This window comes from Paramisgurnus dabryanus, chromosome 14 (genome assembly GCF_030506205.2).
Source record: "Paramisgurnus dabryanus chromosome 14, PD_genome_1.1, whole genome shotgun sequence".
NCBI classification, from domain to species: domain Eukaryota; kingdom Metazoa; phylum Chordata; class Actinopteri; order Cypriniformes; family Cobitidae; genus Paramisgurnus; species Paramisgurnus dabryanus.
The window spans coordinates 20,030,921-20,053,545 of NC_133350.1; the positions used below are offsets into that span (position 1 = coordinate 20,030,921).

Sequence of the window (22,625 nt, forward strand, 5' to 3'; positions counted from 1 at the left end):
ACATAGCCACAATGTTTTCTGTAAATAAATGACAAGGTCATAAAGATGACATATTAGAAATCACACGTAATTAATCTGCTATATCTGTTAAGATATTTTTCCAGACAGATTTAATATGATTCACGATCATTAATTTTTTGATAAGTAAAAGGGTGTATGGCCTACTTCATAATCGCCTGTTCTTATTTGTTAAATTGTCGCATAAGCTTAAATCCTGCGGCTTGTTGAGGACAAGTTTGACTTTCCTTTAGATGGGTACAACATGTACCATATAACCACACTTAATGTTGTCTTTACGAGGTATGCACGTGGTGCTTTATAGTAGGTGTTTCATTTAAATGACTCATTCAGTTTCAGTGAACACTTCCTGCAGTCTAGTAGCCTATGTATGGGTTGTCTGGTAATGTGTAGGTTACTAAAATTATGCATTCTTTAGATCATTTTTAATGATGAAATCAGGTTTCGCAGGGAGATAAGTGGGTATGGGGTGTGTTTACTTAAAGGTGCTTCAGAACCTGTCTAACTAGAGTGGGTTAAGATAAGATGTCCTCTACACCCAACTCTCTATCTCAAACATATATTTATAATATGTTTGTTTTAACCGCGCATAGTATGTTTGTCTCATAGATTTCTTAATTTCCTAATTGATACTTATATATTAGGACATGTTCAAAGATATAAAGGTGAGCTTGAGTAAACTACCATGGTTAAGAATTGTCAATGGTTTGAGTAGAAAGTAGTAAATGATTTACAAAAATTCCCTGAGGTTAAACTGCAGATGATGGATTTCCCAAGATGTATATATGGACTTGGTATTCTTCACTTCTATTTGATTTTAAGAAGGGCTTTGTGCATGTTTACTGACACACTTTTGTTGTTTTACCATTTAAGTACTCAATATATTTAATCTTGAGTAAAAACAACTCAACATATATAGGTTCGGTTATGTTTAGTGTAAGTATATGTGTTGGTGTGATTGAGGCCTAGGTTCTATCTCAATCTACAATCCTGCCACGGCCTGCCTGAACTGAACAAAAGACGTTCGCTCAGGAAACGTTTCAGCCAATCAGAGGCCGCTTTTCATTCTGCTTTTGAGCAGGGGCCAATCGTAGACCTGCTTTCATAGGTTTTACCAGAATGTTGGCTTGGCTGCCTTGGAGAGCCGAGACTGCTCTGTATAGAGAGGGAGGGCTGAGTGCAGTCCTCCATGTTTTAATAAGCATTGACATTACACACAGTTTTATGCCATGCATCCACAGAGGTAAGCCTGCTTTTTTATCGCTTCTTTATCTGATTATGTTGAGCATTTGAATTATGTCATGCAAAATACTGGATATTCTCAGAGATAGAAAAAAATCTTGTCCCCACACTATAGGTCTGTATCCTGACAGGCACAGAGCTCAGAAATCACTCTTTGACTCTTGTTGTTCAGTTTGTCTTTGAACTTTCAGGATCACATGGCTGACCCGTGCTAGCACAGTGACCGAAATGGCCTCCTCTCTTCTTTGCTTAGTAATGTTTCTCTAGAGCTGGAGAGAGGAGCACAGCCGTGTCTGGTTGTGTCACAGGCCAGACCTCTCAAAATGCAAGGCCCTGAGGAGCAGACGCTTTCTAAGAGGAAGCTCACATGCAGATTGGCAGAAAGATCGAGCTGCAGTTTTGGCTCAGGTTTCACATGTTTGAAGAACACATTTCAATGGCTGACATACTCAATGTCCATTTTGCTCCTAAGTCACATAAGTATAGCAGTTGTTGGCTTTAAAGCGAACAATTTCTGTTTCATAGACAGACATAAATGGAAAATTAGGCTTATGTTTGTCTTTCATAGTTAGAGGCGTTTGTTTGCTCTGAGTCAGACTACAGGCCAGTCATTTTATCAAAACTCAATTGTGGTTGGCCATTTCAGACAGCTTCCTCTTTTTTTAGCTGTGAAACCAAAAATACTGTATGCATCTACATTAAATATATATTTATGGCAAGCTTATGTATGGTGTTTTAAATATTTGTCTTGGTCCGTACCCGGTTTAATATAGTAGGAGTTTGATTAAGGGTAAGACCTAAAGACTGTGGACTAGTGGACTAGTGTTAATGTTAAACCAAAGTGTTTATATTTTGTACTACTAGCTACTTGCTGCCAGTGTCTGCAAAGTCACATATGTGTTTAGTTGTGTTTGACAGTTTGAGTCTTTTTTTGTGTGTTTGGCTTTACCTAGCTGCTTTGACATTATATGCATTTGTACAGGTGATTTACTGACCTATAATCTGTCCTATGCTGTCAAAAAATGTCCCCTATCCGTCACTGGGGCAGGACCTTATATGTATGATTATATGTGCCATTTTGGTACAGATATGTATTTGTTACATGTACCTTTGAAGCACTGATATATGAACTCTTTAGGTGCAAAAGTGAAAGGGTCCCGCCCCAGTGACAGCTAAGGAATTTTTTTTTTGACCATTTAATCTGACATTTTAGTTAGTATGTATATCTTAGGGAGAGGTGCAGAGGATTATGGGATTTCTAACATTTACAAGACGACAGTGATGGATGAATATCAGAAAAATAGGGTAAGCAGCACATTTTGCAGTTCCATTAATGCATTTGGCAAGTACAGTGCATACCATGTATACATTTTCTCTGGGATCGAACCCACAACGTTTTGCTCTGCTAACACGATGCTTTTCCCACTGAGCTAGAAGCAGCTTACAGTAGCAGCTTATTACCCGTTGTTATTATTACAACCTGACTGTGTAAACTGTAAAAACATTTTCGTTGATGCATGAGATCCTTTTTGGCAGGCTGCTGACTGCCCAAGCCATTCTTGAGCGTCTAAATGGGAACGCATAAGGAGTATTCCCAAGACCAGCAATTTACTACGACTCCAATTACATTTTCCTGCCTTTTCTTTGTCTCCTGGGGGCGTATTACAGAAAAGTCCTAACTTTAAAATCTTATCCTAACTGTTTGGTAACCATGGTAATTTCAGTTAGGACCTCATTTAAGACAAAAGCTATTACAGAATGATGTTCCTAAATGCATTATCTTATCTTAACTGAAGATAGGAAAGTGGTATTACAGAAGCATCCTAACTTGACAAAACATCCTAAAAACGGTCTTAACTTTAGGGTAACCTCACAGGTGTCCTAACTTAAAACTTTAATGAGAGCCAGCTGAAACAATCACATTATGATAGAGCTGCGGGAGAATACAGTACACACTTGACTCAGCATCTATTTCTTGTCATGTCTCTATCAAATGTTGAAATGTACAGTAGTATCCTAACACTTAGGAAGAATAATTTTAATTTTTGTAAGTCACATTTGCTAAATGTTTAAATTGAATGGTAACTGATAGATGATGTGCTAAAACACTAATACAAAAAACACAGATTATGATTACAATGAATTTAATAACATGTATTTTTCTGGCCCATTGAAATTAAAAGGACAATTCTTTTGTTTACTGTAGCAGCAGCTCACGCATTGCTGGTTGCTTGGTAACAGACATGACAGTTGATAGCCGAACATGATTAAGCGATTTGGGATTTCCTAACTAGAGATGAGATAAGATTTGGTGAGATAAGATGAGAATCCTAAATCAATTTAAGATTTGCTTCTGTAATATGAATTTGTGAAAAATCTTAACTTAACACATCATATCTTAAGTTAAGACCTAAGATAGAAAGTTTCTGTAATACGACCCCTGGTGCTTATAAGACCTTTAGTGCATTCCTGTGAGTCACTCATTTGTCAAAGCTTGGTTAGGCGATCGCCTAACACGACAGGGAGAGAACGAGATCAAAATGGTCGCTCTTAGCCATGAGCAGTGGAGGGGGAGGAGGGAAAAAGCCACCTGACACATTCGTCCGAAAGCTCCAGCGTCCCATATTTGTTCACACATAGAAGCCGGTAGTTTTCATGGAAGAGGAATATGAGGATTTTCAGGGTATTTTCCTGCTGAATGGCAGCAGCAGCCCTCCCTGCATTGCAGCAGTGTATCAGAGCAGAGAGAGGGAAGCGGAGAGAGCCACACAGCGCCAGCCACCCAATCACGCGCCTCCGTGTGGCTCTCAAACCAATCGGCAGCACACAGCTGAGGTTAAAGATTGACAATCGCTCTGAGAGCAGCAGGGAGAGCAAGGCCCTTCTGGAAAATTCTGCACCCATCTTTGTCTCATCCCTCAATGCCTTTAAATCTGAACAAAAATTACATTTAAAAGGCTCAGCCTGAAGAATCTGTGTACTGTGCCCGTAAAGAAAAAGGTATGCTGTTATTATGTGTCAGTTTTTATGTGGAGAATCATACAATGTTGACGCGATTGTGTTTTCTTTTTAAGGGGCGGACGATTATTGAGGTTAAACGTGTATGTATGGTTGTATTCTGATAATGTTTGCAGATGCTTTTGGGTTATTGATTATACAAGATGATGTGGATGCTGCCGAAGGTGGGGAGTGGATGGTGCATGTAGGTTGGGCGTGAGGAGGCCAAGATGGCAAATGCTCAGTGTACAGATGTGTGCATGCTGTCAACACAACCCCTCCCCATTCGCATCTCTGAAGGTTGGGGGTGCAGGATGGAGAAAAACCTGATGGGAAAGGCAAAGATATTGCTGCCTTGTCAGTGATTACATTTTGTCAGGATTCACTTGTAAATGTGAAACTGTAAGAGAGACACATTATAGGTATAAGCTAAACAAAAAATGCATTGCGATTGCATTGTCTTTGTTTTTCTTGAATGAGTGGTTAAGGTCAGGGTGAGCTGTGCAATGGTGGGCATGTGTAATGAAGACGTGGGCATCAGGTAGAAGTGAAGCTGATTTTCTCTATGTACTGCTGGATGCCATTAATGCTGGAAAATTATTGAGATAATAGCAGTTCTTACACCTATACAAAGGATTGACATTTTTAAAAGGGTTTTCTTTGCTTTTTGGATCAACTGATGATGGCAAGCTAGCAATATCTGACAAGTTATATCCCATCCGTCTATAAAAGCTATTTAGTGTATGCAGAAATGAACAACAATGCTATTTTGGCAGTGGAGGGAAACCATTTTGGTGAAGCTCCTGCCAATGTTGTAACTGAGCTGTGTTGCCTGTTATGTTTTTTTTTTTTCGAGGGAAGGAAGGCATGTTGTACAGATTGTTTCCGCTGGGCATCTTTGGGATATTTTTCCATTAAGGAAGTACATTTGCATTGCCAAAAATAGGCTACTGGGACATCGGATATTTTGTTCCATTTGTTTGCCCGTGTTAAATAAAGATGTTCAGATGTAAAACCATTTAAGTGCGTCTGACGTTTTCTTGTAAATGTTTAGGTTCAGTCATTTCATTTTAATGGCAATGAAAAGGTTATTAGTCAGTAATTGAAATGCGTTATTTTCACACATGTCACTATAGTCGTTTAATTGGTATGAAATTTGGCTTTCACTTCAAAACCCTCAAAGTACATGCAAGCCTTTTCGACAGAAACCTAATTTTTTTTCCAAAAGACATAGTAGCAGGTGCAAAACCACTAAGAGGGTGTTTACACTTGGCATTAACATTCATTGATAGGATCACAAGTGGAATTATGTTAATGCCAGGTGTAAACGGTGTTCAAAACATTTTGAGCTCGTCCACTTTCAATTACATTCAGAGGTAGTCGAAACCCCTTTCGATCGGATTGCTTTTGTGTAGTGTAAACACACATGTGGTTGAATGTGTTCGAACAGCCACACGCGACCACCTTCTCTCCGCCCATTTATCTAATCTGAGGTACTGAACACAATGTTTTACGTCTTTTCTGACTTCTGGCGCGGTGAACAGCGCTATTTTTAGCCTTTCAATGATAAAACTAAAGCGTCTGATCTCCCCAGTTTCATTTTGTAAGTATGTGAAAGTTGCGCGATCCAATTTCATCAGTTGCCCTGAAAATTCAGAGAAAGCTCTAACATATACATGGACAAAGCACTGTGCAGCATGTTTACTTACAACACAAGCAGCAGACTTCGACATAATATTAGTTTGCGTCCATATAAACTCATCATTACTCCCGCTCGCGTTTAAATGACAGCGGAGAGACTCACCCACCGTCTTGACAGACCATACCCTCACAGTATTCAGGACAGAAATGGTCGAAAGTGGACAAAAAAGACGGATTTAAATATCAGGTGTAAACGTGATGTGTCTCAACAAACGGTGCTAAATAGCACTAAAAGTGGTTCACTGGCTTGTAATCATAGGGGAAAGTGCCATATAGCACCTATGTAGCACCTTTGTAGAACCATATTGTGCTATATAGAACCATATGTGGTGCTATAGTGGTGCCAAATCACCGTTGACGGTTTCAACAGTAACAACATAAACAAGCGGCTTTCATGGTCAACATGTAAATTCCGGTAAGAATAAATAACAACAAAGTACTTTAAACGTAGTTATTTATATAATAAGCTAAATAAACAACACGTAGATTACATAGGAAACCAAAACAAACTACGAGATATTTGTTCAGACCATAAAAAAACTGAAACCGGAAGTAAAGTTCGGACCAGACGCATATCGCGTCACCACACGTGCGTCCGATGAAACCGTCTATATAGGTGCTATATAGCACTAAAAATTGGTTCCCCTTTGATTAAAGCAACACCAAAGAGTTTTGGCTCTTTGCTCCCCCTACAGGTTACAAGCGTAATTGTCCATTACCCACTGTCATAAATACTGAGGCATAGCTGGCTCTGATTGGATTGTAGGTCTGCCGTAAAGCAAGTTTTTGTAGTATTCACTCGGACTACAGGACCACTACCCGACGTTTGGAAACTTCTTTAGTGCGGTTTTGGCCGATAGAGGGCTGCAAAGCGAATGTGAAAGTGCTGTTCACCCTGTTTAGAGTGGATGAACGACTGACACTGTTTTGGAAGCGTTATTTTAAGGTAAAAAAAACTCTTTGGTGTTGCTTTAAGAGCTTTTTGTGCTACTGTATTTAGCACCAATTTTTTTTTAGAGTGTGTGGTTGCCATATTCGTGTTGCATTAAGGTCTAAGTACTCACATGGAACTCAAATTTAAATGTGATACATGGTCATTTCACATTCCTTTGCTAAAAATCGGGGGTGGCGTTTAGTGGATTCTGCCAACAAAGTGGTATTTCTGAATGGCCCATACTGCAGATTAGACGTCAAAAGGCTCTGTGTGATCTCTCTCTCTCTCTCTCTCTCTCTCTCTCTCTCTCTCTCCTGCATTGAGATGCTTTAATAACTACCAGGATTTGTGAAACAGTGAACGAATTTGTTTCCTTTTGCTCAGGATAGTTTTCAGAACGTAGTTTCCAGATTTTGTGATCTTCCTTTAGTTTCATTGCTATTTCTAGCTTTAACCCTTTGAATCTGATATAAGTCAAGGCTATTTTTAGTAAAGCTCTTTCACTGAAAAACCTCTACAAATACAAACAACACCATTATACCATTGAAGCCACCTATTTAAACCCTTTCTATAGAATTGATAGATTTTTATCTATTTTTGTAGCAGCTTGGCTGAAGGAGAAGTGAAGGCGGAGTCAGATGCGACTGGAGGGATGGAAATCGCAACACGATCTAAGGGTAAGAATGAGATGAGAGATCAAATGCAGCATCTTTGTAATGCTGCACACTCACTTTTAAGTTGCTACATTTGTTGATAATATTTGGATTTGGGTATACAGTTTAGTTGATACTATCAATATAATAATTCCTTCGCTCTGTGTTATTTGTGATTTTACTATGCAGCTTCTGATCAGGGGTCAGCAGAACGAACCGTCCCAAAACGCAAGGCCACCAGCCCTCCACACTCTTCTAATGGACACTCCCCTTCTGAATCTTCCTCCAGTCCTGCTAAAAAGAAGAAGAAACCTGGCGCCGTCAATAACAGCAAAGACCAGGTAAAACATCACTCTACCTATATAAACTCATGTTCAAGTCCTGCATGCCTGACTTGAACACGTGTGTCATTGTCGCTCATTCACTAAAGTCACTTCACTAACAGTGTGTGTCTGTTTTTTTGGGTGGCTTCTTCATGGTGATACACTACTACAAGATGTTATAGTGTACCTCGATGCCTTTACAGTTTTTGCCATTAGTTGCCATTTAAAATTAATTGGGTAGTGTTGCTATTGTCATAATTATTTAATGCACAAGGAAGTAAGGAAATCTGACATTCTTTATAGTGGTCACTAATTCAGCGGTCATCTGCATTTTCGTCTTCCCATTTCGCTTTCTGTTTGATAACCTTTGTACCTGCTTGTTTTTTCCTGTTACCTTTAATACCCGTGTTTTGAAATCCCGTCCCTCTGTTTTTCTCGCCCGCATTCCAGTCAGAACTAAGACATGGTCCCTTTTACTATGTGAAGCAGCCCGCACTCACCACAGACCCTGTTGATGTTGTACCGCAGGACGGGCGGAATGATTTCTACTGCTGGGTGTGTCACCGTGAGGGACAGGTGCTCTGCTGTGAGCTCTGCCCGCGGGTCTACCACGCAAAGTGCCTCAAACTGGCTGCAGAGCCCGAAGGAGACTGGTTCTGTCCTGAATGTGAGGTACTGACTCGCACAAACACGTGACAGATCAAAAATCATCTTAGCTGTTAAGCAATATTTTATTCGTTGTTTGTTATGTACAGTAGTATTGTGCACAAGTCTTATTGTGCGTTCACACCAGACGCGGAAGAGGCGGCAAAAAAGTAGTTGTACACTTGAACATTTTGAATTTACTCGCTTCATTCGAGACATTAATGCATGAATTTGCGTCATGGGAGGGGCTTATTAAGCTCAATTTGAGTAAACTTAAGGCGGGCGTACACGGTGCGATTTTTGCTGTCGTAGGGGCTCGCATGCGATTTTTTTTCCTCGGGAGCAAATCGTTCATGCTCGTATGGTCGCGGCTCGCACCGTGTGAGAGGAATTACGAGCCGAGCCGAGCAGGTTACGAGCACCTTACGACCTCCCGATAATTTTTAAACATGTCAAAAAAGTTCGGGAGCTGTCGGTATAAATTCGTAGTGTTGGTGCGGGTGTACGAGACGATCTGGCAAAGCACTTGAATTTGACCAATCAGAATGTACAAAAAGCAGAAGAAGACAAATGTAGCACTGCTACCTCAAATATTGATGACTACTCTATAGCTGGCTATGTTTCGCGCACACACACACTCCGGTTACCGGACATCATGACAAATATGACAGGTCCTTTCAGTGACGACCTCTTGATCAGCTTATTTGCCTGAAAAAACTTGTCATACGTGTTTTTGTGATGTCGGGTCACAGCTTTGGATGTGTGTGGAAACAGGAGAGAGTGTAGTTGTTTTAGGCTATACCGCTGTTCTGATGCATTAAACAAGGCTTTTTGATGTTAAAACTTTTTTGTTTTACTTGTTGATTTTTCTTTACTTGTTAATATGTTTTATCATTATTTACAATGTAAACATAAAATAAGCCAACTAAATTATGTAATACATAAATATAAAAATTATTAGACTACGTGCAGAGACCACTGGTTTAAACAGTACAGGATGTACAAAGAATGTCGCAATTTTTGTGTAATCCAAGCTGTGCCAAAGTTGCTGTAGTTTTATAAATGATTGGATATTAAAAGGGCTGTCGCGACAGAAAAAAGCAACGGAATGTCCATGTTTAATAGGCTAAGATATGCATTTATTGAGAGAGTACATAAACATGATGATCATATGCGGAGACGATGTTTCCCATCTTATTATGGAGCTTCTGCTTTAACAAGTGAGCTTGTTCGGTATTTTTACACACATATATATATTTTTTTTACATATTTTCGACCAAAGAAACAAATGATATAGCCCAGTGTAAGTTATATGGTAGCCTTAGCTTGTTTTGAAATGATGAGAACATTTAAATGACTAAAAATGTAGGTGTCACAAGGTGACGATCTTTTAGGCGGAACCAAAAATTTGGAAAGTTTTGGTTCCGCCCGGATGTTTCCGCCCGGACCGGTAAGAGAAAACACCGGACATCCGGTAGCGTCGCGAACGCTGTAATCGGCCAAATTACATACAGCTGAGAGTCATTAAGAGGAGCGCCGGGTGATTGGACGATGGCAACACTCAGGAGAGTATTTCAGGGCAGTTTAAACCACAGTTTGGCAGATCACACGAGAGACTCAGACACGAGAGGCGAGTGACACGGGGAAGCTCCTTTGCCAAAAGCAGACAAAGACACGCACCTTTTGAAGAGCCCGAAGCTCTGTTGATCCGGCGACCGCTGAAGCGGGCGGAAAGAGGACAGAGTCACAGAGGGTGAAAGGAAGGCAAGCGGTGGATCTTTTGAAAGGAGCACCCCGAAATCGCTTATTATTCCTGTTGGTGGTGTGTATCGTAGTGCTGAGTTGGGCTCACCGGGTATGCGGTTTTGGATTGTTGTATTTGCTCTCTCTCTCGTTTGGATTATAGCCTTACATTGAGGAAGATACCGAAGACCTTATAGGTAGAAGAATTAAACGAATACTGACTTTGGATGAAAGCAACGAAGGAAGGAAAGACGCACCATTGTGAGTATACGATTGTGGAAAAGTGGTGTTGGTGGCTGAAAGCCATTTTGTCTATGCATCTAGAGTCCTAGCAGTGTGAGATAAACCCTGGGGAGCGTGGGACGAAGAAAGTACAGCAGCTGTGAGTAACGGAGTCTCTTTATGGATGTGTTGTACATATATTTGACCTGTATATCTCTTTGAGTGTTTTTGGAAGAGAGCGGGTGGCCCTACCCCTGAACCAGCGCGGTGGGTGAGCCAAAGGGTCTTTGTGCTGAAACAGCTCCAGTGACGAAAACAAGCACTAGGCCAAGTTACCATCTCCATATTCTTCGTCCAGAGTGAGGTGAAGGAAGACGGGCGTCTATTGTAAGCACTGAGCGTGGTGGGTGAGTCTTGGATGTAGAAATTTTCACTTGAAGTGGTGCTGTGTAATGCTGTGTATTGCAGTGAGATTGCTATTGTCTTGTCTGACGTACCCCCGCCTCCAGTCACTCGTTCTTGAGACGACGAAGAGGAAGAACGGTTCTAGAGTAAGACCTGTATATAAATATGCTGTGAGTGTGTTCCAGTCTTAAAATCTCAGAGTGGCGTCTCGAAGTATTTTCCCAGCCAAACGCTCGGCGGACTTGAGTTTAGGAGTGGCGGTGAAGAACTGTGCTATTGACGGTGTGTGGATATTACCTATAATATTGCTACCTTACCTGTGTCCTTTTGTCATCACAGAGTTGGAGGCGAAGGAGATCCGCCGCCCCGAGGTCTCGACGAAAGGGCGCCCCGGTCCAGTTTTCGATTGACCAACGGGTCTCGAGGAAAGGGCAGCGCTCGACCCGGTGTGCCGGCGTGACGTTCTCGCCCCTCTGTAGACCAACGAGCTCGCCGAGAGGGTTTTGGCCCCCGGCGTCACATAGGAAACCACTGTCTAGCTGACGCATCGCGCAGCCAGTTACCGTAAGTCCGCCACCCTGTTAAAGTAATATACGACCTGTTAAAACTGCCAAATCAACGGGGAAGAGGAGTGTGTTGTGAGAGCTGTGCAGAGAGCCATACCTACCCAAAGCTGTAGTCAGCGCAGAGGTGAGAGAACCATTGGAGACCGATTCATTGTGCCTTTATGTCCCAGCAGTCATCTGTGGAGAGAGAGAGAAAGAGCCAGCGTGAACGCTGAGATATCGGACTGTGAAGAGAGAGCCATACCTACCCTAAGCTGTAGTCAGCGCAGAGTCCTCTGTGGAGAGAGAGAGAGCCAGCGTGAGCACTGAGATACTGAACTGTGCAGAGAGCCATACCTACCCAAAGCTGTAGTCAGCGCAGAGGTGAGAGAACCATTGGAAAACCGATTCATTGTGCCTTTGTGTCCCAGCAGTCATCTGTGGAGAGAGAGAGAGAAAGAGCCAGCGTGAACCCTGAGAAGCCGAGCTGTGAAGAGAGCCTAGAGGGGCCGTTATTTTAAGTTCCCCTTTCCCCTTCCCTATTTAATATTTTTAAGTAATTTAATAAAGTATATTTTAATTTTATGCCTACCTTGTGTGTCTGGTCATTGGGGTGGCTTTGGGAATCTCCTCGAGGTGGAGAAAGGGGCGTGGCCTTATTTACACCTGGGTCCACCCCTACCTGTGACAGATTTGGCGTAGTCGGCAGTCCACCTCGGGTTGAGACCAAGGTCCCCCAATGACCTACCACGGTTTTTTAAAAAAAAAGTAAAGTTCCCCCAACACATTATCAGTCCCCAAACAACGCGTTCTCGGGACGAGAACGGATTGGCGGGGGAGGATGTCACAAGGTGACGATCTTTTAGGCGGAACCAAAAATTTGGAAAGTTTTGGTTCCGCCCGGATGTTTCCGCCCGGACCGGTAAGAGAAAACACCGGACATCCGGTAGCGTCGCGAACGCTGTAATCGGCCAAATTACATACAGCTGAGAGTCATTAAGAGGAGCGCCGGGTGATTGGACGATGGCAACACTCAGGAGAGTATTTCAGGGCAGTTTAAACCACAGTTTGGCAGATCACACGAGAGACTCAGACACGAGAGGCGAGTGACACGGGGAAGCTCCTTTGCCAAAAGCAGACAAAGACACGCACCTTTTGAAGAGCCCGAAGCTCTGTTGATCCGGCGACCGCTGAAGCGGGCGGAAAGAGGACAGAGTCACAGAGGGTGAAAGGAAGGCAAGCGGTGGATCTTTTGAAAGGAGCACCCCGAAATCGCTTATTATTCCTGTTGGTGGTGTGTATCGTAGTGCTGAGTTGGGCTCACCGGGTATGCGGTTTTGGATTGTTGTATTTGCTCTCTCTCTCGTTTGGATTATAGCCTTACATTGAGGAAGATACCGAAGACCTTATAGGTAGAAGAATTAAACGAATACTGACTTTGGATGAAAGCAACGAAGGAAGGAAAGACGCACCATTGTGAGTATACGATTGTGGAAAAGTGGTGTTGGTGGCTGAAAGCCATTTTGTCTATGCATCTAGAGTCCTAGCAGTGTGAGATAAACCCTGGGGAGCGTGGGACGAAGAAAGTACAGCAGCTGTGAGTAACGGAGTCTCTTTATGGATGTGTTGTACATATATTTGACCTGTATATCTCTTTGAGTGTTTTTGGAAGAGAGCGGGTGGCCCTACCCCTGAACCAGCGCGGTGGGTGAGCCAAAGGGTCTTTGTGCTGAAACAGCTCCAGTGACGAAAACAAGCACTAGGCCAAGTTACCATCTCCATATTCTTCGTCCAGAGTGAGGTGAAGGAAGACGGGCGTCTATTGTAAGCACTGAGCGTGGTGGGTGAGTCTTGGATGTAGAAATTTTCACTTGAAGTGGTGCTGTGTAATGCTGTGTATTGCAGTGAGATTGCTATTGTCTTGTCTGACGTACCCCCGCCTCCAGTCACTCGTTCTTGAGACGACGAAGAGGAAGAACGGTTCTAGAGTAAGACCTGTATATAAATATGCTGTGAGTGTGTTCCAGTCTTAAAATCTCAGAGTGGCGTCTCGAAGTATTTTCCCAGCCAAACGCTCGGCGGACTTGAGTTTAGGAGTGGCGGTGAAGAACTGTGCTATTGACGGTGTGTGGATATTACCTATAATATTGCTACCTTACCTGTGTCCTTTTGTCATCACAGAGTTGGAGGCGAAGGAGATCCGCCGCCCCGAGGTCTCGACGAAAGGGCGCCCCGGTCCAGTTTTCGATTGACCAACGGGTCTCGAGGAAAGGGCAGCGCTCGACCCGGTGTGCCGGCGTGACGTTCTCGCCCCTCTGTAGACCAACGAGCTCGCCGAGAGGGTTTTGGCCCCCGGCGTCACATAGGAAACCACTGTCTAGCTGACGCATCGCGCAGCCAGTTACCGTAAGTCCGCCACCCTGTTAAAGTAATATACGACCTGTTAAAACTGCCAAATCAACGGGGAAGAGGAGTGTGTTGTGAGAGCTGTGCAGAGAGCCATACCTACCCAAAGCTGTAGTCAGCGCAGAGGTGAGAGAACCATTGGAGACCGATTCATTGTGCCTTTATGTCCCAGCAGTCATCTGTGGAGAGAGAGAGAAAGAGCCAGCGTGAACGCTGAGATATCGGACTGTGAAGAGAGAGCCATACCTACCCTAAGCTGTAGTCAGCGCAGAGTCCTCTGTGGAGAGAGAGAGAGCCAGCGTGAGCACTGAGATACTGAACTGTGCAGAGAGCCATACCTACCCAAAGCTGTAGTCAGCGCAGAGGTGAGAGAACCATTGGAAAACCGATTCATTGTGCCTTTGTGTCCCAGCAGTCATCTGTGGAGAGAGAGAGAGAAAGAGCCAGCGTGAACCCTGAGAAGCCGAGCTGTGAAGAGAGCCTAGAGGGGCCGTTATTTTAAGTTCCCCTTTCCCCTTCCCTATTTAATATTTTTAAGTAATTTAATAAAGTATATTTTAATTTTATGCCTACCTTGTGTGTCTGGTCATTGGGGTGGCTTTGGGAATCTCCTCGAGGTGGAGAAAGGGGCGTGGCCTTATTTACACCTGGGTCCACCCCTACCTGTGACATAGGCTATCTCTGAAACTTTATTTAAATAATGATTAATTTGTTTTCATACTATATTTGTATTGCTATGTATTAATTTACATAGGCCTACTGTGAAAATGCCCTATATTAATATGCAATGCCTTCTGTATGGCATTTATTTTGTGCAGTTACAGGAGCATAAATGCTGCGGTCTCACTTTTACTTCAAGACACCGCATTGACCGAACATTTGCACATAACAAGCCTAGACAGTGTGCTTATATTAAATTAAATTATTTTCGTTTTACAAATTAATATTTGGCTATAGATGTGTTGTCTTAATAATTTAATTATAAAGGGAAAGACGTGTAACGTTAGCTTGCGTTTTACCTCATTGCTCCTCATTCTGCATTTACAAATAAATAAATAGGCCCACTGAATGTGTTTTTTGAACGGTCATATTTATAAAAAAGCAACAATATATGTAACATTAATAATAGCAATATAGATATTTACTTGGCACTAAAAACATGATATATTAAGACGGTAAAACCGCATATGCGCTAGCACGAACAATCACTGCCAGAGAAATTCCTTCACCGCCACAGCAGACCTATATTGCAATTTCGGAATGCATAAATAGAAATTCTAAAGAACAGAAATTCCAGGCTGTTTTATATACTAAGCCAATATCTTTACCCTATTCTTTTTGTTTTATTTTTTGTACATTCTGCCACAACGAAAGGTAGCCTACTTCATCCTCACAGGTGTGAAAATGTCTACGTCAGAACTCGTCAAGTCGTACAGTAAAATCTTGTCGTGTGTGACTGCGTCCGAATTATTTTCGTATAAACTCACTCGTGTCGTGTGCGAGAGCTCACGACGTTCCGACCGTCAGAATTCGCACCGTGTACGCCCAGCTTTACCAGATTGTTCGACCTCCTCACTCACTTTCTTTCAAACAAGATCCTTTTAATTCCTGTAAAAGTACAAAGATGTCTCGTGTAGCGATGGTGATTGTCCTCCATTGTTGTTTTGTTTTCCTGCCCCGCTCGCTTCCTGTAATCACGTCACTGCTAGAGCAAGTTGATTGGTTAACGCTGCACGAAAATCTGCCAAAGTTCAGAATTTTTAGGATCATGCGGCAATGCTCAATTCACGCGGACCGCGCCATTTGCGCTTACCGTGCCACAGGATGCCTATTCGCGTCTTTGCATTGACTTAACATGTAAATCACTCAAGCTTGCCCCGCCTCTTCCGAGTCTGGTGTGAACGCACCTTTAGGCCACCACCAGCGTAGTTTTAATGATCAAACATATGCATTTTCTGCTCTCGATTAAGAAACAAACAGAAAATACAGAAAAAGTGTCACTTGGCACTAAACACATCTTGAACTCTTCTAAGGAGACTGAGGTCCGATAATCATGCGATTAGAATTAGGCTTTTATTTCATTTAGGTTTACTGCGAAAAATGACTTTCTTACTTAGTATTTTTGTCTTGTTTTCAGTACAAATATCTATAAATAAGATGCATTTTCTTGATGTTAGACAAAAAACATGAAATAAAATAAACCTAGTTTTTAGACAGAAAATATACAATTTAAGTGAATTTGTGCTTAAAACAAGCAAAAAAATCTGCCAATGGGGTAAGAAAAAACTATTGAACTTTTGTTTTAAAACACTTAATTTAAGAAAAAAACAAGAAAAATTTTTTTACCCCATTGGCAGATTTGTTTTTGCTGGTTTTAAGCACAAACTTAACTTAAATTGTATCTTTTTTGTCTATAAACTATATTTATTTTCTAAGGTCTTTTTGCTCATCAAGAAATTGAAATATTTATTCTGAACACAAAACAAAAATACTAAGTAAGAAAGTGTTTAAGAGATCCTGTAGGTTCCTGCTATTGCTCATCTGTAAGGGGGGCTCACACTAAATACTTGACACTATAGCTTATATATTCTATATCGTATTATTGCATACAAATTTCCTGTATTTTCTGGTTATATTCTTATAAAGAAATAAAAAATTAAGATAAGGCATAATTGTATATTTTACTGTACCATTGCTAAAACAACGAATCTAATGGTGGCCTAAGACTTTTGCACAGAACTGTATTTTAAAGGCATGTGCCCTATGCTATTGAATACTGAACAACTACTGTACTGATATGTAAATGCTGGTGATCATAAATATTATATCAAAATCCAGTTTAAGTTATATAGCTTTTCTAACGTTTGCATTTATACTCTTGCTTTTCTCTATTCTTTTAGAAAATAACAGTTGCAGAATGCATAGAGACTCAGAGTAAAGCTATGACGATGCTCACACTGGATCAGCTGTCTTTCCTGCTGAAGTTTGCTCTCCAGAAGATGAAACAGCCAGGTGTAAGTTTCATCTCTTTTAGCAGATTAACATTAGAGGTTTGTCATCTCATCTTTATAGTTATCTGGTTCTAATAGGAAAATATTTAGAAAATAATAGTGAGAAATAGCTGTTTTAATGTATAGTTATTTTAAGCCCTTTTCCTTACAGAGCAGACATGGAGCTTCATTAACTTCTCAGTAGTGCTCTTGGGGCGCTTTCACACTCGAGATTTGGGTGCAGACCCGAGTTGGTTTGACCTCAGAGTTCAGTAAATTTTGGAAAGACAAAAATCTGAAGTCTTTACTCAAAACTAATACATTTTTTCTGACCAAAATCATATAATGTAAAAAAAAAACTGCACAGGGGGTGGGCTGGTATAAAACTCATTCAAGCAGTCAAACCAAGTGTGAAAGATAGGCACCTCAGATCATGGGGCAGTTGTGCTTTCTTAACAGGACCAACCTCGTTCATCCTCTCAGCTTCCCCATGACGCTGCTTCACGGAGAAAGACTTTTAACTGGGTAAACAAATGCCATGCAAAAAAAATCTTACTACATTCCCACCCCTCTATTCTATCCCCTGCCTTTAAAACATGTTTGCAGTGGATCATATTGATAATACACCATAGCACTGACCACAACATATAGTCTAAACTTTATAGTTGGTGGAGATGTTGAAAGTTAATAGCAGTCATGCAAAGACAGCAAGGCCATTATTTCTACCTTCAGTGATGATATAGATTAGTGCTAAAATAGCTTTTATCTGTGTATTTTTCTTCTGTTCAGACGGAGCCCTTTCAGAAGCCAGTGTCATTGGAACAGCATCCAGATTATGCAGAGTATATATTTCATCCCATGGATCTCTGCACTTTAGAAAAGGTGAGAGTGAAACATTTAATTCTTAAAAAAATGGGTAATTCATCAAGAAATTCATTCATTTGCTTGCTCTGTTATTCAGAATATCAAAAAGAAAATGTATGGATCCACTGAGGCTTTCCTGGCTGATGTGAAGTGGATTTTGCACAATTGCATCATTTATAATGGAGGTTGGTTTAAGTACGGTAAATGCTTCTAGTTTTATGATGTGGTTTGATGAGTTTTGATTAAAATGTTGTTTTTCTTTCTAGGGAACCATAAACTTACAGCAACAGCAAAAGTAATTGTAAAAATCTGCGAACATGAAGTAAGTACAGTAAAACACATCACAACATGCTAAATTTAGTGCCAGTTTTTTAACACCAGTTATCTTACAGATGAATGAGATCGAAGTCTGTCCGGAGTGCTATCTCTCTGCATGCCAGAAAAGAGACAACTGGTTTTGTGAACCATGTGTGAGTGCCCTACACCAAGCAGAATGATGTGGCATTTTAGACATTCTTTCTTCACATAGTAACAAGTGTAAGTTAACCATCTGTTCACGAAATATTTGTGTGCATCAACAGAGCAACCCTCACCCTCTAGTATGGGCCAAGCTGAAGGGGTTTCCATTTTGGCCTGCTAAAGCTCTACGAGATAAAGATGGACAAGTGGATGCTCGATTCTTTGGACAGCATGACAGGTAAGAAACTTTACCAACCATTTACCGCATGACTTTCCGTCGTCTGTGTTTATTGCTTTTTTAATGCGATGAAAGGGGACATATCATGAAAATCTGATTTTTTTCCATGTTTAAGTGCTAAAATTGGGCCCCCAGTAGAGGTCTTCTCGGGTCCAAAGAAATGTACACGACCCAAATTACCTGAATCACTTTATACCCGAACCCGATGTGCATCATTATTTTTTAAGAAAGCCCCGACCCGAGACAAACCCGAGAAAATTAAACCCAAGTCCAACCCGAACCAGTGGCCCAGTACCCAAATGTAAACGGCACCAACGTGTGTGCAGTCTGCAGCCCCGCATGCAGCAGTCAGACAGAAAGAAACCCAGCTGGTCTCGCAACAAATTTGGCGAGCTGCTCCATTTGTTTTATTTTGTTATCTGACAACGACACCAAGGTAACCGCTAAAATGTACATTTAAAATTGACTGACATGTCTGTTTAATGAAAATTAACCTACTGCCAGCCACACAATGTCGCAAGCACTCTTGGCAAACAGAGGAGAGGTTTGAAAAGGACATTGACACACACACGTGAGAGAGTTCGGGTCTTAGGGTCCATTCGGCAAAAACACATTATTTTAAGTTACCCGAGAACCGATGCCGCTATTATTATACCCGTGTCCGAGGCACAAGTGAAACTTTTAGACCTGAACCCGATCGGGTCTCGGGTCGGACCTTGGGTTTTCAGATCTAAGTGGACCCGTGAAGACTTTATAAACCTAGAAAACGTGAAAAAGACCAACTCAGTTACTTAGTTTTGGTTCTGCAAGCATGTGCAAAAAATGTCAGTAGGGGATAAAACCGCCCCTTAATCTGCACTATCCAACCACGGCACTGCCATTTAGTGCAGAGATCAACTCATTTGCATTCAAAAGGACACACCCAAAAACACCTACAAAGTGGAAATTTTAACATGCTATATTAATTCTATATGGTATTTTGAGCTAAAACTTCACCTATGTACTCTGACACCAAAGACTTTTTTGACATCTTAAAAAAAACTTGTGAAATGTCCCCTGTAATGGAAATGGATGATAATCATAAGCAAGTGATCATAAGTAATTCATACAACTTGTATGTTGTACTACAAGGCTCCTGAAACCGTGACCATATGCTTTGTGCAGCGAACAAGGCTGAATATCTTTACAGAAAAAATACAGAAAGCTGATAAGACGATGTAGAGCAGTTTTGTACTATTATTTCATTCTGTCTAATTTATTTTTTAGGGCCTGGGTTCCTATTAACAACTGCTACCTCATGTCCAAAGAAATCCCATTCTCTGTAAAAAAGACCAAGAGCATCTTTAACAGCGCCATGCAGGAGATGGAAGTATACGTAGAAAACATCCGTAAAAAGTTCAGCGTCTTCAATTACGCTCCGTTTCGCACGCCGTACACACCGGACAACCAGTTCCAGATGCTGCTGGACCCAGCAAACCCTGGCGCGGGCTCCGTCAAACCCGAAAAACAAGAAAAGATCAAGTTCAGCTTTGATTTAACGGCATCTCCTAAATTGCTCGTGGGCAAGAGCATGGTGTCCAGTGGGACCACGGGGAGCGGGACGGGAGGGCGAATCTCATTAACGGATGTGCCTCGTTCACCAATGAGCACTAACTCGTCTGCCCATACTGGATCTGATGGAGAGCAGGAGACTGGAGAGAAAAGCCATGCTAAAGCCGCCTTGCCCCATTACAGCACAGCAGAGGAGTCAATGGATTGTACTGGTATATAAAACACACATGTTACCCTGCATACTACTTTTTTGTCTGTGAAATTCAGACAAAATCTAATTATGAGATTAGGAAATCGTTGATTTCATCTTTGACATGAATTTACTCAGTCAATATATTAAAGATATCAAAGTTATATTTTCACAGAATGTTCTTTACATTGTGCAGGATGATTTAAAGTAGAAAACAGTAAACTTACTTTAGTTGGGTTTTCGCAGATTGGGTCACATACGTTGGATCAGCTACTTAGCTTTGATGATAGAGAACCAACCTGATTAAGGGGCGGTTTCCCGGACAGGGATTAGACTAGTCCTAGACTTAAACACTTTTATCAGCTCTCCAAATTGAAAACAACTTGCACTGACATATCTTAAAATACATCAGTGGCCTTTGTTTTACCTCAAAATGCACGCAGGTAATGTTTTTAGTTAGGCATGTTTGTTAAAGGAACAGTATGTAGGATTGTGGCCAAAACTGGTATTGCAATAACAAAACTTGTGGCTAAAACTGGTACTGCAATCACCCAACTGGTGGCCAATACACAAAATGACAACATAAACATCAGTTGAGGGCTGCAACTCCACTTTTTAAATGACAATATCCTGGCCAGACCACTGTTGTGAGTGATATAAGTATTTGAAATGAAAATAATTTCTTAAAGTCTAGTGACATATCAGGGCCATTTTATGATTAATTGATATAAATTTCTTACATACTGTTCCTTTAAAACTAGTTGTATTTCCTAATTAAACTAAGGCCTAGTCCTGGATTAAGCTAATCCTGGTCTGGGAAACCGCCCCTAAAAGTTAAGTGTGTGTTGCCATAGTCCATAAATTTTTAACCATTAAAGCTCGTTCCCTCTCTTACAGCATCACCCGCCCCTCCTAGAACAGGAAACACCTTAGAAAGCCCTAAACCATTCCACTCCCCAGCTCCCAGCACCCCTGTTAAACAGGAGAAGACCCCAACCACCGGCAGTATCCTCAACCTAAACCTTGGTAGAACTTTTTCACCTCTGCATTTTAAGTTATACTTCATTTCATAGATCTAGCATGTTGTAGACAGCATGTTGAAGGCTGTGAGGCACAAGTTCTTGGATTATAACTTTTTTTTTTGCCATCAAATCATTTATCTCTTTGTTTTAGCCACATGACATTGGCTTAACCAATGACACAGGTTTGGTGTAGTCTCTTTGTTTGACTAACTGCAGAATAAAACAATAAAATGACACATTTTGCATTAGAAAGACTGTTTATTTAGATTTAGGTCTGCTGTTGTGTTGTTTTGTTGGCATCAAATACGATGTAAAGAAATACTTCATATGCACAATTGATTCAGTTTTACTGCTTTATTGTCATTTATGAGGCTGTATATTTAGGATGTGCTCCTGATTGAGAGCTTTGTTTTCTGTTTTAGATCGCAGTAAAGCAGAGATGGACCTGAAGGAGTTGAGTGAAAGTGTTCAGCAGCAGAACCAGCAGCAGCCTTCTCTCACCTCTCCTAAAAGACAGATCAGGAGTCGCTTCCAGCTCAACCTGGACAAGACCATAGAGAGCTGCAAAGCACAGCTGGGTGAGTTCTGATGGAAATCTGGGAACTAGAGTCACCTGAAAGATAACATTCATTGCATTAAATAAAATTACATTGGTGATTACGGCTGTGTATCTGCCAAAATCTTGTGATTCGTATCATGATACAGGTGTTTCAATGCATTGCGGTAGTGTGCTGTGGGCCGTTGTATTTGGATTTTTCTTATTTTTGGGGGGAATATAATAAAATATAATTTCAGGATAGTTTTCATTGAGAACAAACCACCATATGCAAACCTAAGCAAAAAAATTGTGGCGCACCCCTATGCTAGTGCTTCCTGTCACTATTTAAGTTCAGAGATAAGAAGAATGCTATCTAGTGGTCGAGATGTAACCTCCAATGAAACAACTGCTATGAGTCTTGTACGGATTAAATTTTTTAAATATTGTTTTTTTTCTGAATCAGTATAGCATTGCCACTTGCATTTATCTATATTTTCCTACCCCCCTATTGGTGACTTTCTAAATGTACTGTATGTCAGTCCACCATTTCAACGTATATTTTGAATTGAACAACAATTTTCTCTGTATATTTTTCCATAAGTTTACATTTATGCATTTGGCAGATGCTTCCATCTAAAGCGACTTAAAGTGCATTTAAGCTAAATACATTTATTTTATTATTTGTATGTGTATCAGCTTGGATCAAACTCATGACTCATGTGCTATATACCAGCTGAGCTACAATTCACACTGCACCACTGAAACAAGATCAAAGAGTACTCACAGAGTATCTTTATAGCATTCATGCTTTACTGTTAATGTTATTGTTATTGTTTTGTTCACACATAGCATCGGTACAAAACTTTTATGGTATCGCTAAAACGTTTAACGCCAGCAAATTGTTGGAGTGATTGGACCGATAAACCAAAAATGCTGTTT

At 41.1% G+C, this 22,625-nt stretch overlaps 1 protein-coding gene across 12 annotated transcripts in view; it reads left to right on the forward strand.

The window, feature by feature from the left end:
• Window positions 1-1,139: 1,139 nt before the first annotated feature.
• Window positions 1,140-22,625, forward strand: part of zmynd8 (zinc finger, MYND-type containing 8) — a 30,085-nt gene continuing 8,599 nt past the window's right edge. The window contains exons 1-14 of one of the 12 annotated variants that reach the window (XM_065241487.1): window positions 1,140-1,261; window positions 7,496-7,569; window positions 7,735-7,886; window positions 8,319-8,540; window positions 16,735-16,848; window positions 17,284-17,349; window positions 17,614-17,706; window positions 17,786-17,873; window positions 17,955-18,010; window positions 18,081-18,158; window positions 18,270-18,385; window positions 19,652-20,148; window positions 21,024-21,152; window positions 21,571-21,726. In XM_065241487.1, coding sequence (XP_065097559.1) covers window positions 1,248-1,261; window positions 7,496-7,569; window positions 7,735-7,886; window positions 8,319-8,540; window positions 16,735-16,848; window positions 17,284-17,349; window positions 17,614-17,706; window positions 17,786-17,873; window positions 17,955-18,010; window positions 18,081-18,158; window positions 18,270-18,385; window positions 19,652-20,148; window positions 21,024-21,152; window positions 21,571-21,726 — 1,855 coding nt within the window. In that variant the 5' untranslated portion in view covers window positions 1,140-1,247. Of the gene's footprint in view, window positions 1,262-2,493; window positions 2,566-3,989; window positions 4,261-7,495; window positions 7,570-7,734; window positions 7,887-8,318; window positions 8,541-16,734; window positions 16,849-17,283; window positions 17,350-17,613; window positions 17,707-17,785; window positions 17,874-17,954; window positions 18,011-18,080; window positions 18,159-18,269; window positions 18,386-19,651; window positions 20,149-21,023; window positions 21,153-21,570; window positions 21,727-22,625 lie in introns of those variants that run through there. The other 11 variants (XM_065241488.2, XM_065241496.2, XM_065241485.2 and 8 more) reach the window with 11 other exon arrangements.